At 35.8% G+C, this 25,405-nt stretch overlaps 1 protein-coding gene across 2 annotated transcripts in view; it reads left to right on the top strand.

Annotated features, from left to right (window-relative positions):
- STXBP5 (syntaxin binding protein 5) overlaps positions 1–25,405 on the top strand; it is a 167,640-nt gene that overhangs the window by 43,585 nt on the left and 98,650 nt on the right. For both annotated transcript variants that reach the window (XM_040238645.1, XM_040238646.1), the window contains exons 5-8: positions 6,551–6,685; positions 7,026–7,089; positions 14,167–14,250; positions 18,460–18,583. In XM_040238645.1, the coding sequence (XP_040094579.1) occupies positions 6,551–6,685; positions 7,026–7,089; positions 14,167–14,250; positions 18,460–18,583 (407 nt within the window). The remainder of the gene's footprint in view (positions 1–6,550; positions 6,686–7,025; positions 7,090–14,166; positions 14,251–18,459; positions 18,584–25,405) is intronic.

A 25,405-nucleotide genomic window follows, 5' to 3' on the forward strand; every position in this document is an offset into this window, starting at 1 on the left:
GGAGCTATCACTGTAGTATTTTCCATATGTGATATTTGGTTCATTGTAGAAACCTTATTTCCAGTATTTTTCACATCTTTTGATCAGAACTCTTTTTGAAATGATTCTTCAGTCTCCTTTGTTTCATGACTACTTTTACTGAAAAAAAAATTAGATTCCATCATGAATTGTTTTCTTCAGTCCAGTCACTCAGTTGTGTCCAACTCTGCAACCTCATGCACTGCAGCACGCCATGCTTCCCTTGCTCAAACTCGTGTCGCTTGAGTTGGTGATGCCATCCAACGATCTCATCCTCTGTCATCCCCTTCTCCCATCTTCAATCTTTCCCAGCATTGGGGTCTTTTCCAATGAGTCAGTTCTCCATATCAGGTGGCCAAAGTATAGGAGCTTCAGCATCAGTCCTTCCAGTGAATATTCAGGACTGATTTCCTTTAGGATGGACTGGTTGGATCTCCTTGCAGTCCTGGGGACTCTTCAAGAGTCTTCTCCAACACCACAGTTCAAAAACATCAATTCTTGCCATCTTTCTAAATTCCATATATATGTGTTAGTATACTGTATTGGTGTTTTTCTTTCTGGCTTACTTCACTCTGTATAATCGGCTCCAGTTTCATCCATCTCATCAGAACTGATTCAAATGTATTCTTTTTAACGGCTGAGTAATACTCCATTGTGTATATGTACCACAGCTTTCTTATCCATTCATCTGCTGATGGACATCTAGGCAATGATGACCCTGTATGCAGGACAGCAAAAAAGACACAGATGTGTATAGCGGACTTTTGGACTCAGTGGGAGAGGGAGAGGGTGAGATGATTTGGGAGAATGGCATTGAAACATGTATAATATCATGTAAGAATCGAATTGCCAGTCTATGTCCGATGCAGGATACCGCACGCTTGGGGCTGGTACGCGGGGATGACCCAGAGATATGTTGTGGGGAGGGGGGTGGGAGGGGGGTTCATGTTTGGGAACGCATGTACACCCGTGGTGGATTCATGTCAGTGTATGCCAAAACCAATACAGAACTGTAAAGTAAAAAAAATAAATTAAAAATAAATAAATAAATAAATAACATCAATTCTTCAGCACTCAACTTTCTTCATGGTCCAACACTCACATCCATACATGACCACTGGAAAAACCATAGCTTTGACTAGATGGACTTTTGTTGGCAAAGTAATGTCTCTGCTTTTTAATATGCTGTCTAGTTTGGTCATAGCTTTTCTTCCAAGGAATGAGCGTCTTTTAATTTCATGGCTTCAGTCACCATCTGCAGTGATTTTGGAGCCCAAGAAAATAAAGTCTGTCACTGTTTTCATTGTTTACCCATCTGTTTGCCATGAAGCGATGGGACCAGATGCCATGATCTTAGTTTTTGAACGTTGAGTTTTAAGCCAGCTTTTTCACTCTCCTCTTTCACTTTCATCAAGAGGCTCTTCAGTTCCTCTTCACTTTCTGCCATAAGGGTGGTGTCATCTGCGTATCTGAGGTTATTGATATTTCTCCCAGCAGTCTTGATTCCAACTTGTGCTTCATCCAGCCCAGCATTTTGCATGATGTACTCAGCATAGAAGTTAAATAAGCAGGGTGACAATAAACAGCATTGATGTACTCCTTTCTCAATTTGGAACCAGTCTGTTGTTCCATGTCCAGTTCTAACTGTTGCTTCTTGACCTGCATACAGATTTCTAGGAGGCAGGTAAGGTGGTCTGGTATTCCCTTCTCTTGAATTTTCTGCAGTTTGTTGTGACCTGCACAGTCAAAGGCTTTTGCATAATCAATAAAGCAAAAGTAAATGTTTTTCTGGAATTTTCTTTTTCGATGATCCGGCAGGTGTTGGCAGTTTGATCTCTTGTTCCTCTGCCTTTTCTAAATCCAGCTTGAACATCTGGAAGTTCATGGTTCACAGACTGTTGAAGCCTGGCTTGGAGAATTTCGAGCTTTATTTTGCTAGTGTGTGAAATGAGTGCAATTGTGTGTTAGTTTGAACATTTTTTAGCATTGCCCTTCTTTGGGATTGGAATGAAAACTGACCTTTCTCATTGCTTTCTTAGATTCATTAAATAGCAAAAATCTCTCTCTAAATGTACATATCAAACATGTACATAATATGTGCATATAGTTTTCAGTATGCCAATACATGCTATTCTTTTTAAGTAACCAATTAATATTTCTCACCAATTATTTAATAAAAAGCTTCCTTAGTTATATATCTTAATTTCCAACAGAGAAGACTAAGATTCTTATTTTGTAACAAGGAAATAAGGTCATGTTTGTAAAACAAATTTAAAGGACACTAGCTCATTATAGTAAGTCAAGTCCAGTTTGTGTTAACCACCAGCTTCATATTTTGGTAACTGACTAATTAAATTGCCCCAAATTTTAGAATCTTGCATTTCTTTGTAAAGCATGTTGATTGACTTGCTTCATTTTAGTAGTGCATTTCAGGAAACCATATTTTCTTATTGGCCTGTCCCTAAAACAATGGCGTGGTATTGTTTTATTTGATTGCAACATGGAATTTTATTTTTCTCACTATATTCCTAATCCAACATGTTCATGAAAATTTGCTAGTTAAATTATCAAGTTAGTTGTGATAAAAAAAAAAAATCGACTTTCCCCCTTCTCAAATGATTTAAATAATCAAGGTAGTTTTGGAACAGAGTAAGTTTTAAATTTGGTGGGGCATTGTACAAATATACCCCTATGGTTCATATTGTTTTTAAGTGTACAAGACTCATTCTAGAGATAGTATTAAAGTCTTTGTGCCAGATCAGTAAGTAAACATTTTAAGTTCCTTCTTAAAATGTTAGACATTAAATAGGGTAAAGATTAAAAGATAAAGATGCTTAAAATTTCCCAGCAATGTAAGTTGGTTTTATAGTTGACTGGAGGAAAAAAAAACCTTACTATGTTAACTAATATTGAAAAATTGAGTCTAGGGAAAAACTCTAGATTTCTTTCTGAACAGTAAAGAATTTGTTCTGACTTCACTTTAAATATTTGAGAAACAGCTGTAGTATGGTGTTGCTGTGCTAGGAACAGAATATATTGTATGATATATCCAAAATCTCTACCATTTAGGAGATAAGTTTAAACTTTGTAAACATATTACTTAAATAATGTTGTTAGTATTAAAATCAAAGGTGGATCATGTAATTGTATTAAGCCAGTAACTACTGCTTTTTTGAAGAATAATGGATAATTGCAAAAAAGCAGTACAGATCAGGAAGTTGGATATTTCTGGGTTTGTTTTTTTTTTTTTTTAAGGTCCAACTCATGATTTTGCTTATTTTGAAATTATTTTTGAATTTTCAGGATGTTTCAGCTATACTCATGTTTCACTTTAGGGTACATTTCAAATGGGCTAGTTTATATTTATCACATTGTTCATTTTGTACCTGGCATGCTATTAGTGTAATTTATTTTCTTCATGTTGTTAAAATTTGCCTATAACTTAATTGGTAGAGTAGTATTTAGTTTTTTATAATAATTAACTAACATTTATTGAGCACTTACGTATGTCAAGGCCCATTTTAAGCATCTACCATGCTTTGTCTATTTGATCCTGTCACTGAGGCTCTGCTGCTTAGACACTAAAGCTCTAAGAGATTGAATGGGTTCCTGAAGGTCATGCTAGTGAGTGTTGGAGCTAGAAGTTAAACCAAGGCAGTTGTATTAGAGTCACAGTCTTGTTTTCTTAATTCCTAAAACCACGCAGCTCTGAAAAATTTATTTTAAAAAGTTTGATTTAAGTATAATGGACATACAGTAAACTGCACACATTTAAAGTGTACAGTTTGATAAGTTTTGACACATATGTACATTCATGAAACTGTCACCATAATTAAAATAATGAACCTGCCCGTCATCCCAGAATGTCTGCTGTGGTAATCCCTCCTGTCTTCCGTTGCTGGTCCCTACCGCACAATTCCAGGCAAGCACTGACTTGTTTTCTGTTACAGTAGATTAGCTTGCATTTTTCCATTGCATATAAATTGTATGCAGAACCATTAGTATATCTTTTTTGTCTGGTTTTCCCTCATCTTCAGTACTTTGAGATTAATTGGTATTGTTGCATGTATGGTTTATTTTTACTTACTTTGGCGTGCTGCAATTCATGGGGTCACAAAGAGTCGGACGCGACTAGCAACTGAACTGAACTGAATATTCTAAGTATATAAGTTTGTTCATTTACCTGTTGAAGGACCTTTGGTTTATTTTCACTTTAGGGCTCTTGCAAAGTTGCTGTGACCATTTGTGTACAGGTCTTGTATAGACCTGTACATACGCTTTCCTTCTTCTGGTTAAATACCTAGGAATGGCATGGGTGGTTCATATGGTGGGTGTACATTTAGCTTTTTAAGAAACCACCAGTGATTATAGGTAATAACACAGTGTTACATATTTGAACTTTGCTGAGAGAGTAGGTATTAAACGTCCTCATCACAGAAAAAAAATTCTTACTATACCTGTATCTATGGAGGATAACTAGATTTATTGTGGTGATCATTGTATAATATATACATATATTGAAGTATTATGTTGTACACCCAAAACTACTTTCATATGATGATTATGTCTCAAGTAAACACAATTGCCAGAAATTATTCCTCAAAAATAGTCAGTGCGTTCACCAGATGTTACCACATAAAGAAGCCGCCTGCCAGAGCAGGATATGTAAGAGACATGGGTTCAATCCCTCAGCCAGGAAGATCCCCTGGAGAAGGGCATGGCAACCCACACCAGTGTTCTTTTCTGGAGAATCCTATGAACAGAGAAGCCTGGCAGGCTACAGTCTGTGGGGTTGCAAAGAATCAGACACGACTAAATGACTTACCACCCATGTACTACCATACCTAGGAAAATCCTCTGGAGAAGGAAACGGCAACCCACTCCAGTAATCTTGCCTGGAAAATACCTTGGACGGAGGAGCCTGGTGGGCTACACCCTATGGGGTCACAAATAGCCTGATACAACTGAGCAACTAACATACCACCATACTAGGTAATACACAAAATACTCATTATGTACCTTTCTAAAATGTGGAAAATTCTGAAACCCATATAGCCCTAAGTTTTTGTAAAAGTACTGTGGACTTACTGCCTTGTGGAGTAATGTGTGTCTGCTTAGTTGCTAAGTCATGTCCAACTCTTTGAAACACCATGGACTGGAATCCACCAGGGTCCTCTGTTCATGGGGTTCTCCAGGCAAGAATACTGGAGTGGGTTGCTAGACCCTCCTCCAGGGGATCTTTCCATTCCAGGGATCAAACCCAGGTCCCCCACATTGCAGGCAGATTGTTTACTGTCTGAGCCACCAAGGAAGCCCAAAAAGTAATAAGATACTATAAGGTGTTTTTTTGATTCAGTAGTCATTTCTTTGCTTTGTTCAATTTACACATAAATCCTTTGGAAAGATGACATGCTGTCATATAAAACACTTAACAAAAAATGTAGATGATGAACCTTAAGTAATTATCTATTACCTTTGGGAAATAGTGAGACCATGAGTTGCATGTATTTGAAGTGTTTTCATCTTGAAATTTCTCTGTGATGAAATTATGTTAATAGGAATAACAAATGTTTGGTATGTTGTATCTTGTCTAATGCTTAGTGTCAGTTAAAGAGTTCAGCAGTGATTATCTTCATTGTATATCATTTGAAGGGCTATTCCATTAAAATCTTAAATAGTATATTTTGAAAGACACAACACATCTGAAAAAAATGAGTTTATATGGTTTCATAACATACTATGTTTTACTAAAAATAAGTTCTACAAAAAGGACAAGGTAGGTTCCATTCTTTACCTTGTAATCAATTGATCTTATTTAGAAAATGTTTGAAATTGTTTGAATGATATAAACTTTAATTCATGCCTGTAAATTTTTATAATGTGTCAATGAATATCTCTTACATCATTGGAAAGAGATCATTTGAGCATATTCCAATATCATTTTCTAAGCCTGAGTACAGAGGATCTTTGCCCTCCAGAGGCTTACAAGTTAGTGAGAAAGGTAGACTGTTTCATAAGGCAAGCCAGATAGAGATACACAGTATTGGGATATCGATTTAAATGAAGGTGGTATTTTAACAAGATCTTGAGCAGAAGAAAATTGTGAGCAGGAGGAGCATTTTGCATGGAAGGAATAGTCAGCACAGGTATTGAGATGGATTAGTGTGTTTAGTAACTTCTGAGAAATATGGTAGTGCCTAGGAGTGATGAGTGTTAGCTCAGTTTGTGGCTTTACAGATTCAGTTTTTGATGTGCCTGAAGTGACACAATGGGTTTGAAATAGCCAGATATGAAACACACAGTAATGTCAAAACTCGTCTTTTCTCTGTTTTGCTATTTATTTTCGTAATGACTTACATTTGACATTAAAGTAGAATTAGCATAATTGAATATTAACTGCAGTGAGGTAAATATGATGGTTGTATCTTTTTTTGTTTCCTAAATTGTATATATCAGTATTACTCCTCTAATACAGTTAATAAAATTTGCCAGGTATTTGTCTAATTTCCTTTGGATATATTTTGTTTTGCAGGGTTACATTTTGCCATCTGCCTTTCCAGAGTAAGTGGCTCTATGTGGGCACTGAACGAGGTAACATACATATTGTCAATGTGGAGTCCTTCACACTCTCAGGCTACGTCATTATGTGGAATAAAGCCATTGAATTGTGAGTTTGAGCAAATGTTGCATATCCGTTTCTACTCTGTAGGCCTCAGTTTAGCTGAATGACTAAAGTGTGTGACTTCTTTTTCTCTGAGTACATATTAGTAGAACTTTTTTTTTTTAAGCATAATGCAACTTTTCTTATTTTTGACATGAGCTGTAGAATTGACATACCCCAATTGAGGCTAGAATTGAGTAAAATAAAGATAGCAATCATTTACTGAAATGTTTTCAGCCTTTGTAAATATATCTTTATTTTCCAGTCATTATTTCTGTTGTAATGAATCTGTAGTTGTATTGCAATTTTTGGTTGAGAAAAAAAATCTTCACTTTTTTTCTTTCAGGTCATCTAAATCTCACCCAGGGCCTGTTGTCCATATAAGTGATAATCCAATGGATGAAGGAAAGGTAGATTGTTTCAAATAAATATATTTATTATTTAAATGCATGAATTCCATTATTTTACATATGCAAACTATTCTGGAATCACACTCTATTGTAATCACACTTACAATTTGAGATTACTAACAAAGGTTGTATATCATATAAACAATTGCTTATTTATAGATTATAAGGAACAAGTGAAAGAATTAAAATCATTTATATTTTAAAGAAGAAAACCCTAAAACAAGTAAAATTTAATAAATACAATTAAAGCTTATTAACTTGCTTTTTGCTTATTTGTAATAATTCCCCCAATTCTCTGATAATCCTGACAAAACTCATTTTCTACTGGTTTTGAATTCTTTTTTATACTTTGTAGTTATACAATTTTTATAATACTTATCACATAATCCCTCTCTCTCCTAAATTTTTCTTCTTAAAATCTCAGGTTAATCAGTTCAGTTCATTCACTCAGTCGTGTCCAACTCTTTTTAACCCCATGGACTGCAGCATGCCAGGCTTCCCTGTCCATCACCAACTCTTAGCGCTTGCTCAAACTCATGTCCATCGAGTCAGTGATAACATCCAGCCATCTCATCTTCTGTCCTCTCCTTCTGCTCCTGCCTTCAATCTTTCCCAGCATCAGCATCTTTTCCAATGAGTCAGTTCTTTGCATCAGATGGCCAAAAGTATTGGAGCTTCAGCTTCAGCATCAGTCCTTCCAGTGAATATTCAGGACTGATCTCCTTTAGGATGGACTGGTTGGATCTCCTTGCAGTCCCAGGGACTCTCAAGAGTCTTCTCCAACAACACAGTTCAAAAGCATCAATTCTTCAGTACTCAACTTTCTCTATGGTCCAACTCTCACATCCATACATTACTACTGAAAAACCATAGCTTTGACTAGATGGACCTTTGTTGGCAAAGTAATGTCTCTGCTTTTTAATATGCTGTCTAGGTTTGTCATAGCTTTTCTTCCAAGGAGCAAGCATCATTTAATTTCATGGCTGTAGTCACCATCTGCAGTGATTTTGAAGGCCCCCAAAATAAAGTCTCTCACTGTTTCCCCATCTGTTTGCCATGAAGTGATGGGACCAGATGCCATGATCTTAGTCTTTTCAATGTTGAGTTTTAAGCCAACTTTTTCACTCTCCTCTTTCACTTTCATCAAGAGGCTCTTCAGTTCCTCTTCGCTTTCTGCTATAAGGGTGGTGTCATCTGCATATCTGAGGTCATTGATATTTCTCCTGGTAATCTTGATTCCAGCTTGTGCTTTATCCAGTCAGCTGTTTTGCATGGTATACTCTGCATATAAGTTAAATAAGTAGGGTGACAATATACAACCTTGACATACTCCTTTCCTGATTTGGAATCAGTCTATTGTTCCGTGTCCAGTTCTAACTGCTGCTTCTTAACCTGCATACAGATTTCTCAGGAGGCAGGTAAGGTGGTGTGCTATTCTCTTTAAGAATTTTCCAGTTTGTTGTGGTCCACACAGTCAAAGGCTTTGGCATTTTTATTAGCCAAAGTTAATGTTAACCAAAGGCTCATGTTAAAAGGTATTTTTGAAAATAATACTTTTTTTACACTCAAAACCAGTTCCATACAGTCATTATCTAGCTGTTGTAAATTTAGCTTAATACCCTGAAAAGCAATAAAATTTAGTTTAGGTTCTTTAATACACTAAAAAAACAGTAAAATTTTCTTTTTGTGAATCTATTTCATAATTTAAACCAGTCTCAGTTCTTTTTAATTATGTTTTTTCTGCTTGTAAAGTTTCATGATAATTAGTCTGCATAAATACCAGGAAGTTAATCACTATCAGAAATCAGTGAAATGAAACTTTTGGATTTTGTGAAGCAGTTTACTCAGGTTTTTCCTTTCCTTAATTACTGGGAGTGGTGATGCCTCTATGTCGTGTTAACACTGTTCTCTTATTTGACACTGGGAAAACAAAAAGATGGCTGTACTGTTTGGAGCTGACTTAATCATGCCATTGTATGTTTTGAGAGAAACTTTCCATGAAGCAAGTTACAGTAACCTGTATCTTCACTTATTTATTTTTGGTATAAGATAATTGTCTAAAAGCCAGCCTTTAGATAGGGGACCTGGTAGAAGAGCTGAAAACTTCCCTTTCTTTTACACTGAATCAGCCACTAAATCATTTCAGTCCTTCCAGTGCAGTGTCTCTTTGCCATTCAGTCTCCTTCCCCCACTACAGTTCAAGGCATTCCAACCCATTCTTGAGTCATCTCCAGACCAGTCTTCCTGGAGTGCCATTTTAATCTTCTTGTCCTCCTGTTCCAAAGCTTTCAGTGGTTCTGTATTATCAAACAAACAAAGCAGTGTTTCTGTAAAACATAACCTTAGATTTCATTATCTTTCAGAACATCATTACCTGAACACTGTGCTGAAGCAAATAGTTACTGTTGCCCAAATGTGAGCTGCTCTTTACTATCTCCATGACTTATTTATGTAAGACCTTGTGTTCAGAATTCCTTCTCACTCTTCTTTCTCTGCTGAATTCCTACTCAAATTTTAAGGCTCAGATTAAAATAACATATCTTTCATGATACCTTTCTTGATAATCCTGACATAAAATGCTTTCTGTCACTTCCAAATTTATTAGCACCTTAGTTGTGCAAGTTTTACAGTATTTACCACATATTGCCTTGAATTAGAAATGTGTTATCTCAACTCCCCTGAACTTGAAGGACTCCTTGAGCACAAAGATAATAGTTATGCAAGTTTATATTTCCTATAGCACTCAACATACAATAAAATAATAACTGTTCAGTATGTTTGTGCTAAGTCACTTCAGTCATATATGATTTTTTACAACTCTGTGGACGGTAACCCACCAGGCTCCTCTATCCATGGGATTTTCCAGGCAAGAAATCTGGAATGGGTTGCCATTTCCTTCTTGGGGCATCTTCTTAACCCAGGGATCGGAACCATATCTCTTACATCTCTTGCATTCACAGGCAGTTCTTTACTGCTAGCACCACCTGGGAATCCTGGTTCAATATGTACTTAATTGAAAACATTTGTATCATGCTCATTTTTTGAAACGTGGCATTATATTATCCTCCTTAGTTCCCAGAATTAATCTCTTTCAAACATTTTTACATTTTAGGGTACTAGAATAGATGATATTATCTAACTTTTGGTTTCTAAGAGAAAAATTACCTTCACACTACTGACTCCTATTTCTAAAGATCTCTTTGACATTGCGTCACTGAAAAAAGAGGTAAGGTGATAGGATGTGTCCTTTCAAAGCTAACCTTATGGTGGATGCTGCTGCTACATTAAGCACAGGTCCTGGCCAAAGAAAGTTAAGTGTTCGTGTCAAATTCCTTACTTAACAGTAACAATAACTACCATTTATTGACCCCTACTTTGTCGGGGTATGTGGATCACAATAAACTGTGGAAAATTCTGAAAGAGATGGGAATACCAGACCACCTGACCTGCCTCTTGAGAAACCTATATGCAGGTCAGGAAGCAACAGTTAGAACTGGACATGGAACAACAGACTGGTTCCAGATAGGAAAAGGAGTACGTCAAGGCTGTTTATTGTCACCCTGCTTATTTAACTTCTATACAGAGTACATCATGAGAAACGCTGAACTGGAAGAAACACAAGCTGGAATCAAGATTGCCGGGAGAAATATCAATCACCTCAGATATGCAAATGACACCACCCTTACGGCAGAAAGTGAAGAGGAACTAAAAAACCTCTTGATGAAAGTGAAAGAGGAGAGTGAAAAAGTTGGCTTAAAGCTCAACATTCAGAAAACGAAGATCATGGCATCCAGTCCCATTACTTCATAGAAAATAGATGGGGAAACAGTGGAAACAGTGTCAGACTTTATTTTTTGGGGCTCCAAAATCACTGCAGATGGTGATTGCAGCATGAAATTAAAAGATGCTTACTCCTTGGAAGAAAAGCTATGACCAACCTAGATAGCATATTGAAAAGCAGAGACATTACTTTGCCAACAAAGGTCCATCTAGTCAAGGCTATAGTTTTTCCACTGGTCATGTGTGGATGTGAGAGTTGGACTGTGAAGAAAGCTGAGCGCCTAAGAATTGATGCTTTTGAACTGTGTTGTTGGAGAAGACTCTTGAGAGTCTCTTGGACTACAAGGAGATCCAACCAGTCCATTCTGAAGGAGATCAGCCCTGGGATTTCTTTGGAAGGAATGATGCTAAAGCTGAAGCTCCAGTACTTTGGCCACCTCATGCGAAGAGTTGACTCATTGGAAAAGACTCTGATGCTGGGAGGGATTCGGGGCAGGAGGAGAAGGGGACAATAGTGGATGAGATGGCTGGATGGCATCACGGACTCGATGGACATGAGTCTGAGTGAACTCCGGGAGATGGTGATGGACAGGGAGGCCTGGTGTGCTGCGATCCATGGGGTCGCAAAGAGTCGGACACGACTGAGCAACTGAACTGAACTTTGTCGGGCACTGCTTTCCACTTTATGTGCACTATTTTTATTTGATCCTCCCAACAAATCTCAAGTGAGCTGTTTTCCTTGTTTTATAGATGATCAGGCAGAGACTTGATCCAGTTATGTATTCCAGAGGTACAAAGCTAGATATTGGTGGAGCTGGGATTTTGAATAGTGATTTCTCTGATTTCAACCTCAAAGTACTCTCCATCATGCTACATTTCTTCTGTAAGATGTATATCATGTATTAATGTGAAGAGCTGTATCAGTATACCTGATGAATGCTTTTTATGAGAGAAAAATTCAAAGAAAATTCATCAACAGTACTGTTAAAAAATTAACATTTCTATGAGTTATAGAAGATGCTAGTGGGAATAAGCTTTCAATTTTCTGTTTCTAAGTACCACATCCTTCAGTTCTTTTTTTTTACTGTTTAGGAGATTATAGGGGTTAAAGTCTAACTTGTTGGTACAGATTTCTGATATTTGTAAGAAGGTAGAGCTGGCTGGAGGGGTTAAAGTTTACTATAATCCTCTTATGTTGTTAATGTCTGGATGGGTAAAATATTTAAGTTGAATAGTTACTATTGGTAGATCTGGGCCTAGAGTGTAAGTTACCTGTATACTGAACAATCCAGTATTCTTTTACACTATACATAAAATATACACTATACGTTGATTCTTAAATGTTATCTGTTTCCATCTCTTTCCTTATTCCTGAAGTTCCTCTCTTATTTCCCCCATCAGAAAATGCCATACACATGGCCAGGATGCTTAGAAGAATTAAAAAGTGTAAAGGAAACAAATACCAGTTTTTTCCCAGAAGGAGTATGTATTACAGATGGTCAAGGAAAGAAGAGTTTATGTTAGGAAAATTAGCTATGCTTCCTACCAAGATGTAAATTTGTTTTGTTAGTTTCAGTGACTGGGTCTTCTGAGTGCCCCTATACACTGAAAATACGCTAAGTTACTATTTAGTGAAAATTACTGGGCCTGCCTCCAAATTTGTTCATATCTCCAGATTATGTGAATGATTATTGACTAGTTGCTGATTATTCATGTACTTATTAAACAAATATTTATTGAATATCTACTATGTGTTAGTATATTAGATACTAGAGACGTCTATAGAGACTAGAGATGAAAATGCATGTATTAATATGGAGAAGGATCATCTTTGTCCAGAGGAACTGGGTAGACTTACCCCAGGAAGCAACATGAAAAGTGAAGAAAAAGGGAGGAGGTTACAAGCAGACAAAACACTATTATTTATAAAATGCCAGTGTAGACAGTAGGCAGTTTGTGAGGCAAGAACATGGATTTCATTCTGGAACTTATTTATTCACAAAAAATGGATTAAGGACCTATATTAGACTGTATGTCTTATGTTAAAAGTATAGTAGTAAATAAGATAAAACCAATTCTTGCTTAAATAAACCAATGTTATAGTCTGCAAGAGAATTCAGATAAGGAAAAGGACATTACTAAATTGTATAGTGACCTTTCAGGCTAAAAAATGTACAAGTTGCTGTTGGAGCATATAAGAAGGGCACTGACTTACATTTGGTAGGTCAAGGAAGGCTACCAGGAAGAAGTGATAGCTAAAATGACCTGAAGGATTAGTAGGATTAGTCAGACAAAAAGGATGACTTCAGATGAAGTGGCCCAGTTAGGATGACAGCATGTGCCGAGGCATAAAGGTAAGTGGAACAGCATGAAGCTGAGGGGTTAAGCAGAGGTCAGACCATGATATATCTTGTAGGTCCGATTATTCAGTTTGGACTTGATCCTAAAAATAAGCATAAGGCATTAAAAAGTTTTAAATAAAAGCATACATTACATGATCAGACTAGCTACGATATGGAATGAAGTAAATAAGGAACAAGACTAGCAAGTCAGAGAGACCAGAAACTAGAAAGGAGATCTTTGTGTATTGAACCAGGAGAGATGTACTGAAAGTGGAAAAAAATAAATTATATATGAGTGTAATTTTTAAATTACTTGAGGATTTTACCTGGTGGGAGGATGATGCCAAAGTTTTTACTTGAGCCTCTTAAAGAATATTGTTAAAAATACTGAGAAAGCCTCTGTAACAGGAAATACCAGAAAAAGACAGTAGGGAAGAAAATAATGAATTCATTTGTGGATATATTTGCTTTGAGGTTCTTGTGGAATAAATATGTGAACATGTGACCATTAGAATTATAAATCTGAATCTTACAAGAGAGGTCTAGGCTAGATATAATTTGGAACTAATCAGTAGATGAATAAATAATATTGCCTGATAGTGTGTTAAATTAGAGAAGTTTGTAAACTTTAAAGCACATGTAAGTTTTAATTTTTATTAGTAAGTTAATGAATGAAAATGTATACTCTGGACTTCAAAGTGGTACTGTTTTCATTTTCAATAATCGGTTGTATGATGTATGTTGAAATCCTAATGATCAAAGGTGTATAAATATGCAATGCAGTATTCCCATATGTCATCCATGTGATTAGCAATTAGCAATGCAGATGTTTAATGATGCTATAATTTTGTAGCCAAAGCATATGAATGATAATAGTTATCTTTATTGTCAGCAAGTAAATGTTTCACATGATTAATGTCAGTCCTAGGTAATGTGGCATTTTCTTTTATTACAGCTTTTGATTGGCTTTGAATCTGGAACAGTAGTGTTATGGGACCTCAAGTCAAAGAAAGCAGACTATAGATACACCTACGATGAGGTAATAACATTATTTTGTCATTTCTCCAGTTCACAATGGCTTCTCTAAAAACTTCTTTAATTAATGACTTTAGGCAATCTTTGTAGTTACTGTAACACACAAATTTTTGCATATGTATCATATAATATATTCACATAGCTCAAAAGACACAAAAATGATCTCTCCGGCTCCTGTCATTTGACCATCCAATTCCCTTACCTCATCCCAATGTTAGTTTCTCATGTATTCTTCCAGAGGTATTTTCTGCATTTACAAGCAAATTAATAAATGTGTGCTAGCTTTTTATTTTATACAAATGATAGTGAACTGGAAATATTTATAGCTTGCTTGCTTTAGAATCCAAATAAAGATTGTGATTAGTAAAAAAAAAAGATTTTTATTGCCTTCAGATTTCCTATACATTGGATGGTTTACTGAGACGACCAAATTTAGGTTAATTTTTTTGTTTTGTTTTTAGCAAGACTATTTGTTAGATGATGTTGATGCTCGTCTCCCAGATTGAACAGTAGTGTCTGTGATATTAGCAGTCAGTTATGTTCACGGCCTAAATCCATTACCATATCGTTGTTGCAAAGTAGAGAAGTTCTAATTTCATGATTCCTTCTCTATCGATTGTCTGGGATACTTCTGTAAAGAGAAGCTTCTCACCTGCTCTTTTGATTATATAGTTGTACAATTTGGATAGGAAAGGCAGGATAAATGCTTGTTTCTTTTATTTCAGTAAAAGGGGCTGTTCTCTAGTAATCTTAATGATAAGCAACTTGATCTTGTTTCCCATTTCACTGTGTACTAAAAGATTTAAACATTATTTCATGTACACTACAGTTATTAGCCTTATTGATTTTCAAATTGTCCCATCTTTCATCAGTGAATCTCTTCCATTTGTTTCCTAAGTCCTTTGATAATAGTCTTGGATAGCTTCCTTGCCATCTGTTAGAACAAAGCATACCTATTAAACTTGAATATTTCTGTCCCAAATTTAGAGCATCTTTTTCCATGAAACTGGGTTCTTTAGGTGAAAAATGGTGTCTGGTGACCATAATTTGTTTACCAGGAGTGTTCACAATTTCTAATTCTGAGATTAGATCTAGGAAATGGGGGGGGGGGGAGTTTGTTTATTTTTAAGAAATGTCATGTGTTCATATTGATGCTTTCAGTTAGTCAAACAGATTACATTGAGTAACTATAGCAAAACTAGGAATACTTTGTAAATGTCTGCATGTTATCTTTATAAGTCTGACTGAAAGAGAATTTTGTTTTCATAACTGTATACTTTTTTTTTGTATTTTAAAGCCTTTTAGTTAGTAAATATTCTGTTGTTTACCAGTCAAGATCTTGAATTTATTTTAAAAGAGTATTTTTAATAAAGAGTTCTTGTCATTTCTCTGGAAGCTTTGGCCTGTAGAGATGTTTCTTGTGTCAAAATGAAAGCATATTTTAAGCATATTTGACTTTTTTATTTTGCTTTTGTAATTTAAATGGTTATCTTGCCTTTAGCCACTATTGAATCACAGGGAATTTACTCTCTCCATTTAAACAAACACACTGGGAAAATATATGTAAGAATAGTTTATAGAAATTAACAAATAGTATAGAACAGGGATTCCTTAGGGGATAAAGGTGAGCCTTTCAATTGCATTAGCTTATGGTCTGGGGGTACTTCCCTGGTGGCTCAGACAGTAAAGCGTCTGTCTACAATGTGGGAGACCCGAATTCGATCCCTGGGTCGGGAAGATCCTCTGGAGAAGGAAATGGCAATCCACTCCAGTACTATTCCCTGGAAAGTCCATGGGGTCACAAAGAGTCGGTCACGACTGAGCGACTTCATTTCACTTCACTTCACTTCATGGTCTGGAGAGATTTTCCAGATTTCAATCCATGAAGGAAGGTGGGCAAGGGGGAATCCACACTAAACCCAGCAGTCTCCCTAAATTGAGGAAACCGAGTTGGGAAATTGGGAAAGATATCCATACCTTATAAAACAAGGTAACAGAATGTAGGGACCTGCCTTGTGAGAGAGCCCTTTACCTTAGTCTTAAGTTGAACTGAATAATGATTAGTGCACTAGTGTGAGGTTTAGAATAGATCCATTGGAAAGGAGTAGGGAAAACAATCCTTATAGCACACACAGGACCAAGAATAGGTCACATTCCCAACAGAACAGAGAATGCTTGTAATGGACAGGGCATCAGGAAGAATACTCAAAAAGGTATTGCCTTGTTGTAGGGATAGACTAGCCCTGCATTAAAGACTGGCTTAGCTAGCCTAACAGAGCTTAAGCAAGGCTGTTTCCAAGTAATATTTTTAATTACATACCAGAAGAAAAGGTGAGAAGTATTTAAAAGAGTATAATTGGGCTTCCCTTGTGGCTCAGTGGTAAAGAATCTGCTTGCCAATGCAGGAGACACGGGTTTGGTCCCTGATCTGGGAAGATTGACACATGAGTGAAGCCATTAAGCCCTTGCCCCACAACTTCTGAGCTTGTGCTCTATAGCCTGGGAGCTGCACCTACTAAAATCTGCACACCCTAGGAGCTCATGTTCTGCCACAGGAGAAGCCACTGCAGTGAGAAGGCTGCGCACTGCAACTAGAGAAAAGCCTGCACAGCCACAAAGACCCAGCACAGCCAAAACTAAATAATTTTTTAAGCTAATGTCATGATTTATGAGACTGTTCTCCTATAATGAAACATTTGATAAAAAATAAGAGTATAATTTATATATACCTACATATCTGCCATTCTGGTATTCTTCATTCCTTTGAGTAGATCCAGATTTCCATCTCGTATCATTTACCTTCTGCATGAAGGACTTCTTGTAACATGTTTTATAGTGAAAATCTGCAAATGATCTATTCTTTGAGTTCTTTATGTGTGTAAATGTGTTTATTTTACCTTTGTTTTTGAGAAGATAATTTGTGATGGATATAATCCTAGGTTGACAGTTTTTTCTTTCAGGACTGTAAAGGTATTATTCAACTGTGTTCTTGCATTGTTTCTAAGGAAATATCTGCTGTCATCTTTGCTTTTCTATATTTAATGTGTTCCCCTCCCTGTCCCCACCCTCTGGTTGCTTTTAAGGATTTCTTATCACTAAAGTTCCAGTTTTAAGCAATTGAAATATGTACTTTTATGTAGTTTTCTTCAAGTTTCTTTTGCTTTGAGTTCATTGAATTTCTAAGATATCTATGTATTCTAGAAGTTTATAGAGTTTAAAGTTTTCATCAGATTTAGGAAACTTTGGGTCATTATTTCTTCCAATATATTTTCTGTCCATAGGCTCCCTTCTGAGACTCCTATGACACACATATTAGTCTTCTTGAGGTTGTACCACAGTTAACTGATGTTCTGCCTATTCTTTGCCCATCTTCCACACTGAGCAGTTTCTGCTGCTGTATGTCTTCAAGTTAATCAAGCTTTCTTTCTGCTGTATCAAATCTGTTGGCAAACCCATTTGGGAACAATTTTTCATCTTAGACATTTTCATCTCTAGAAATTCCACTTGTGTTTTTGAAGGCTTGCATGTCTTTCCTCAACATTTTCATGTTTTCACTTACCTTTTAGAGCAGGTGGAGTCTGTTTGAAATATTTGTTTTAATATTCTTGTCTGCTAATTCTCCCATCAGTATCATTTCTGAGTCTGTTTCTATTAACTACATTTTCTTCTCATTTTGCATTGTGTTTTCTGGTTTCTTTGCATGCCTTATAGATTTTTGTCACCTGTCTTGAAGTTCAATATGAGGTATTTTCAATCAATCTTAATTCTAAATCTCCATTCTTGTCTCCTAGAATTTTAGTTAATTTATAAATTTTTTTCTAAACAGTCAATGCAACTAGTTTTTCCAATGGGATATTGATTATAATTACTTGGTAATTTATGTTTAGTTATTGTTTTTTCTAAGAATCTACAAGAATGCATTTTGTTTTCTTGAACTTGTCAATAATACATAATCACTATTATATTATTATCATGCTCCCTTAAGTAGTAAATCAAATTTTGAAAGTTAAAACAGTGTTAGAACCAAATTAAATCTCATTTTTTTTGGCAGGACAATTAAGTTATGGGAATTTAATATTAACATATGGACTTCAGCTTGGGAAATAAGAAAAAGGTTAATATGAAAAATTAATTCCAGTTCCAATTATGAATAACTTGGTGTTTAAATAAGTTTCTGTTTTTAAAGGTGGAATTCTTTACCCCTCTTTTATAGGCTATCCACTCTGTTGCTTGGCATCATGAAGGAAAACAATTTATTTGCAGTCATTCAGATGGCACCTTGACTATATGGAATGTGAGATCCCCTGCGAAGCCTGTGCAGACCATAACTCCACATGGTAAGAATGGATCCCTTTTAAACACTACCTAAATTGTGATGGACAGAAAACTGTTTTGAGTTTGCATTTGGGTTTGTTTGTTTTTGATGACAAGGATGGGTTCTATTTTGAATTTAAAATTTTAATTTAACTTAAAATTTCTATATTTACACATAGAGAAATAATTTGTAGCAACTGGGTAAATGAAATCTCGAATAACTATATTTGCAGTTGAGATTGCAAATTTGAGCTTTCAGAAAATGAAAGTTACAAAATATTCTGAGTAATTTTTCTCCAGTAGTCCAGAAAGTTGATAATTTTGTGAGTGATGTAGGACTTATTTTGAACTTTTGTCATCTTAATGTTATCAACTGCAGGTTGCTAGTCTACATATAATATGTATTGAAAGACTTGGCACCCTACAGAAGGTAATTTTATACCTTAAAGTATTGTCTTCAGAAACCCTCAAATGACCCCAAGTTTGATTCACTAGGAATACTCATAGGACTCAGCAAAAGGATGCAAAGTGAAATCAGCAAAGGGAAAAGGCACAAGGGATGGAGTCTAGAGGAAGCCAGGCTCAAGCTTCCAGCAGCCTTCTTCCAGTGGAGCCACACAGGACATGCTTGTTTCCTCTTGCAATGAGTTATTACCACATGTATGAAATGTCCTGTACTAAGTCAGCTCACCTGAACCCGATGTCCAGGGTTCGTATTGATGTCAGTCTATACGCACTCTCTGCTTTAGTTAGCCGGAGAAGGCAATGGCACCCCACTCCAGTACTCTTGCCTGGAAAATCTCATGGACAGAGGAGCCTGGTAGACTGCAGTCCATGGGGTTGCAAAGAGTCAGACATGACTGAGCGACTTCACTTTCACTTTTCACTTTCATGCATTGGAGAAGGCAATGGCAACCCACTCTGGTGTTCTTGCCTGGAGAATCCCAGGGATGGCAGAGCCTGGTGGGCTGCCGTCTATGGGGTCACACAGAGTTGGACATGACTGAAGCGACTTAGCAGCAGCAGTAGGAGCTTTAGTTAGCATGTACCAAAATTTCAGATGCTTAGAAGGAAAACAGAGATTGATCGTAAATCATATTGTTTGTACAAGTAGTACAGACATCGTGTGCCACCCTTTTCAGTCTGGGAGTGGTGGAAGCTGTCTTGAAAGTCAAGTTACCGGTTGTTAACCAAGAGAGCTAATCCTGCAAGCTGCCATTTCTAGGGATGGTGATCTCAAGCTGATGTGTTAACGCTTAGTCTACAAGTAATGTATATAAAACCTCCATGAAAGTTTTGTTAGGGTGGCTTATCTGGTGGATCAGATGATAAAGAATCTGCCCTGCAATGTGGGAGACCCGTGTTTGATTGATCCCTGGGTCTGGAAGATCCCCTGGAGAAGGGAATGGATACTCCAGTATTCTTGCCTGGAGAATCCCATGGACTGAGGAGCCTGGCGGGATACAGTTCATGGGTTTGCAAAGAGTGGGATACAAATGAGTAACTAACAATTTCACTTTTTATGAATAGATTTTGAAGGACTTTGAATTCTGGATGAGGCCTGGAAATTTGCATTCCTTTACTAATCTGCATTCTCACGATTCTACCCTAAGAAATTTTTAACCAGCAAATTTAGGGAAATGAAAGGAACTGTTGTTTGCATTAGTAGCATACGAAAAGAGTATTTTTATAGTTATTGTGTTTCATTGTTCACTTTAAAATATGACTGCCCATTTTCTTTAAAAATTGGTACATTCTGAATTATTGTAATGTAAAAAATAAGCAGTCATTTTAAAAACTTACTTTGTCGTAGTATAAGCTTTTAGACTTGCTTGATTCCTGGTAAAAATAACAGTTCTTTTAGCCACATATTGTAATATATTTTACCACTGTTTTTTGGTTGCAATCAGAGACTTTTCTGGAAAGGCACTTATTTTAAATTTCCTACAGTTCTGTTTATGTGTGCCTCCAGAAGATAGCCCTTTTCATAATAGGTTCCAGTTTTCCCTAATATATTTTTGTTCTTCCTTCTCTTAATGCCTACGTCCCTAATCTTTGTGGTATTCCTGAGTATTTCATACATTTTAGAATCTCCTATCCCCACTGGAATCTAGGAATTCAGAAAACCAAAAAAGTTGAAGATTAGTTTAGAAACCTTTAATTTCAAATCCAGAAGGAAGTATAAATAATATTGAAGTTAGTAGAAATATGTATATTGGTTTTAAAGTTTTAAGTTTATCTAAATTTTCATCTTTTTTTGGTAAGTATACTTCAAAGAGGTTTTTTTAACCACTTGAGAGTAAGTTGTCAGCATATTGCTTAATCACCCCGAAATATTTCAGTATTAGTATCTTACAGAGACATTCTCCCATATCACCAGGTTTTGTCTTTTGTCAAAAGGGTCTATATGCAGATTAGATTTAGTTACCATGTTTCCTCAGTCTCTCTCAAACTAGAACTCTTCTTGAGCCTTTCCTTGACTTTCCTAACAGATAAATTTTGAATGTTGCAGGTCAGTTATTTTATAGAATGTGCTTCCATTTGGTTTTGTCTGATGTTGTTTTCATGATTAGATTCGTGTTGCACATTTTCAGCAGGACCATCCCAAAAGGATTGCTGTGTTCTTTTAACAGCCTCGAGTGGAGCTTGTTTGATTTGTCATGGTGATGTCTCATACCCTGATTCCTTGATTAAGCTTCTGTCTACTAGGTCTCTCCAGTATAGCATTATTTTTTCCTTTTGAAGTTAATAATTTTTTTTGATTTGTTATTGTAATCAATAAGTGTTTTGATTTGAAGGAAATAGTTGAGACTTTATAAACATACTGTTCCTCATCAAAATTTATACCCCCTCGTTTTAGCATCTGTTGATGTTTCTTTGAAGGATTACTTATTACTGTAATGGTTGCCAAATGGTGATTTTTCTATTTTAATCTTGATTCTCTTTAATACTAAAAACGTAAATTCTTGAGAGCAGGCTTTTAGAAGTAGCATAATTAGATTTCTGCAGAATTTGTAGTATCTTAGTAAAAAAAGGCAACCATACACATATTTGTGGTATGTAGTTTTTACTATACTAAATATCTACTTTGTTGGGTTAAAATTTAGGGATTTTTTTCATTACTATCTGTTGCGGGCTCTTTCTCTTCGTTTCCTACAGGAAGGAAGGATTTTTGGTAAATCATGGGTTTTTTTAATATCTAAATCCATGTGATGTAATAGTTAAGTATCCTATTCTTAAAAACATTTATAAGCATTACCTTGGTAATTGATTGGAACTGATTGTACTTTTATTCATTCAACAAATATTGGTTCTACCATGAGATAAGCACCATTCTATACCTTGGATCAAGTAAGCAAAATTTAAGTAAAAGTACTTGAAAATTATGACATGCTATATACATATGTGATTATAATAAGTGTAAATTTGGATGTCTTATTTACTTGGTAGGATAGCACAAAAGATACTTAGATAAGTTTTCCCCAAAATATATGTTATAATACTAATGTTTCCTATGTTAATGAGTTATTTGGTGAAAAGGCATGTTACGATCAAAGGAGTTCTAGCAATGCTGAAATAAAGTTGAACATTTTCTTCACTGAAAGACGTCTTAGTTTTCAATGTACACTATGAATTTCTAAAGGGAAAATATGTATAGGCATACATACATATCTACAGTTGACTCTTGAAAAGAGCAGAAGGTTAGGGGCACTCATTGCTGCATACTAGAAAATCTACACATAACATCAAGTCAGCCCCCAGTGTCTGTGGATACAAATCTATGGATTCAACCAACCACAGACTGTGTAGTCATCTAGTATTAACTACTGAAAAAATTTTGCCCTTAAAGTGAATCCACGCAGCTCAAACTCCTGTTGTTCAGGGGTCAACAGTATATTAATTATTTGTGCCAGTTTATATATTTTATGTGGCTTTTCCGAAATTTACTTGACTTTAGCATCTTTTATGCACAGAACATCTTACAGTACTCTAGTGTTCCTCAAAATAGCACTTTGAGAAATGATGGCCTGGTGCTTGAACTATAATTCTGAATTATAGGTTCAGTTTACCCTCAAATAGAATCATTCATTGCCAAAGGTGTTAGATAGTAGATTCTCATTCTGAGGGTTGTGACAGTTATCTAGACAATGATGATAAAATGGCCAGTAAAGGAGAATAATTTGAATTCACTTAAGATAATTTTCTGATATAATGTTGGATAATTTTATGTGTATCAAGATGGTTGACAGTCATATTTTTTCAGAAATTTTCTATTTGGCTGTCTGAAATTAATCAACTGGTGATTTTTTGACTAAAATAAAAAATGATACTTCCCTTAATCTAGTTTTTATGATTATCAAAGAACACTTTCCCAGTAATCAGACAATCTGGTATGTAATTCTAGCTTTGCTGTTTGTGAAATACTTTGTAGAAATAATTACTGTTTTCTTGGACTTAGTTTCATCATATGTAAAATGGAAGGATTGAATGGGTAATTTTTAAGGTATAAGTTTTTTGATTATGTAGAAATTAAGGAACCAGGATTAGAGAACTTTTACTAAGGGTTGCTAAAGGGAAAAATAAATTCATACTTCACATAAATAAAAGTGAATTTATAATATTTTAAGGATGTGATATATTAAAAATTATATTAATCTACTTTTAAGAGTTACTTGAAGCCTAAAGGATGAGATGGCTGGATGGCATCACTGACTCGATGGACACGAGTCTGAGTGAACTCTGGGGGTTGGTGATGGACAGGGAGGCCTGGCGTGCTGCAATTCATGGGGTCGCAAAGAGTCGGACACGACTGAGCTACTGAACTGAACCAAAGCCTAAAACACTCAGTGAATCATAAATCCATACTGCAATTCTTTAATATATTAATAATTCATTATAAAAGTTTCTTCCCCAGTTTTTCTATTTGAAAGAACTTACCAGACTCCACAGAATATACTCAAAATAAGGCTTTTGTTTAAAGTCAAAGGATACTAAACAGCAAGAGAAAAAGAATGTGTGTAATCATTCTAAGAGATACCCGTATGAGTCTCCCACTCTGCACTTTTGCTCACAAGGACTGTGCTGAGTCACCAGCTCCAGCCCCCAAACTCTGGCTTCTGAGAAACTTTCAGAGTGATCCTTTAAACGAACAAGCCAGTATTGCCAGTTAGGCCAGTTGCCGGCCATCCAAAACTACTACACCGAGAGTTACCAAGGGGAGTTTGGGGAGTTTTGGATCTTGAAGAAACACATCATAAATCCCACTGCTCTTGGCCATGATCCAAAAACCAGATATCCCACTGGTCATCTGTCCAGTTATAAATCAGCTCTCTCCACACTTATCAAGGAAAGAACACCTTCCCCATTTCAGACTAATGTTATTAACAATGTGATTCTCCAATTTAATCATCTTATTTTCTAGAGAATCATTGTTCAATAGAAATATGAAATCTGCATGTGTAATCTTAAATTTACTAGTAACCATATTAATAACAGTAAAAAAATAAAATTAATTTTAGTAACAAATATTATTTACCCCAAATATGCAAAATATTACTATTTTAACATGTAATCAGCATACAGAATTGAAGTGTTTTGCATTCTTTCTCTGTACTCTTTGAAATCTAGTGTATATTACAGCACATCTTAATGTGGAGTAGCTACATTTCAAGGAGTCAATAGCCATGTGTGAGTGGTGGCTGTTGTACTACGTAGCCCACTCTTGACTGAGCCCATAGCTGCTGTGTGGCAACAAATGTGTTCTACATTCTAAGTGGCAATTAGAAACTAGGGAAGCACTTGTGTTTTGACAGCGGTCCTCATTTATTTGTTAATGCATCTCATTCATTCATTCATTCATTTATTCTTTCAATAGACATTTATTGAGCACCTGCTCAGTGCCGAAGATTAAATACTAGAAATATGTTGCTCTTGGAGAACTCATAGTCCAGTGAGTGGAAATGATATATAAACTGAACACATACGATGAGTGCTGATAAAGGCCTGCAGAGTATGATGTAGAAACAGAAATAATGAGTATGTTTTAGGTGAAGGCTGTAGGAAGATTTCATAAATTCAGGCTGGATGAACTTGGTCTTAAAGGATCAGTGGGGAATTATAAGAACAGAACAAGGTTATTTTAGTCAGAAGGTACAAAGACATAATCAAAAGCAGGGTATTTTTGGAAAACTGCTATTTAATATGACCAGTATTTAAAATGCCTTTGAGCAAGTAGCCAGAAACTAATAACTGCAATACAGAGGCGAAAATATACATCATAGTATGCTAAAGAGTTTGGACTTCATGAAGGGAGACCTAGGAAATGATTTCACAGTGAGAAACATAAAATTTACATTTGGAAATACCACTTTGATGGTAGTGCATCAGATGAGCCAGGAGTCGAAAAGAGAAGCCAATTAGGATGCTAATGTCAACAATAAATAAGGACTTCAAATATGACTATAAATGGAAAAAAGTGGACATAAAGGAATAAAATTCTGGAATTAGAATCAACAGGACTTTGATTGTGTCTGAGTAGTTTTGGGGATGTGAGAAATAGGGAAGACATAAGAGACATGAAGAAATCACATGTCACATGGAGGTTTTTATGATTTATTAAGTCAAGTTTTATATTTAACCATATCTTTTCAGTGATTTATCAAAGTAGTTCACAGGTAGTTGAAAGAGTAAATACAAGTTTTTCTACTGAGGTGACTTAGCAGTTAAGTCAGATGACACTTAGTGGTGAAATCCAGTGATCCTCTAAATGTCCTTTAGTTATATGAGCTTTGTAAAATCTTAGCTAGTGCCTTATTACTTGATTTGACTTAGAAAATGGTTAGTCT

Source organism: Oryx dammah, unplaced genomic scaffold, assembly GCF_014754425.2.
Source record: "Oryx dammah isolate SB20612 unplaced genomic scaffold, SCBI_Odam_1.1 HiC_scaffold_4, whole genome shotgun sequence".
Taxonomy (NCBI): domain Eukaryota; kingdom Metazoa; phylum Chordata; class Mammalia; order Artiodactyla; family Bovidae; genus Oryx; species Oryx dammah.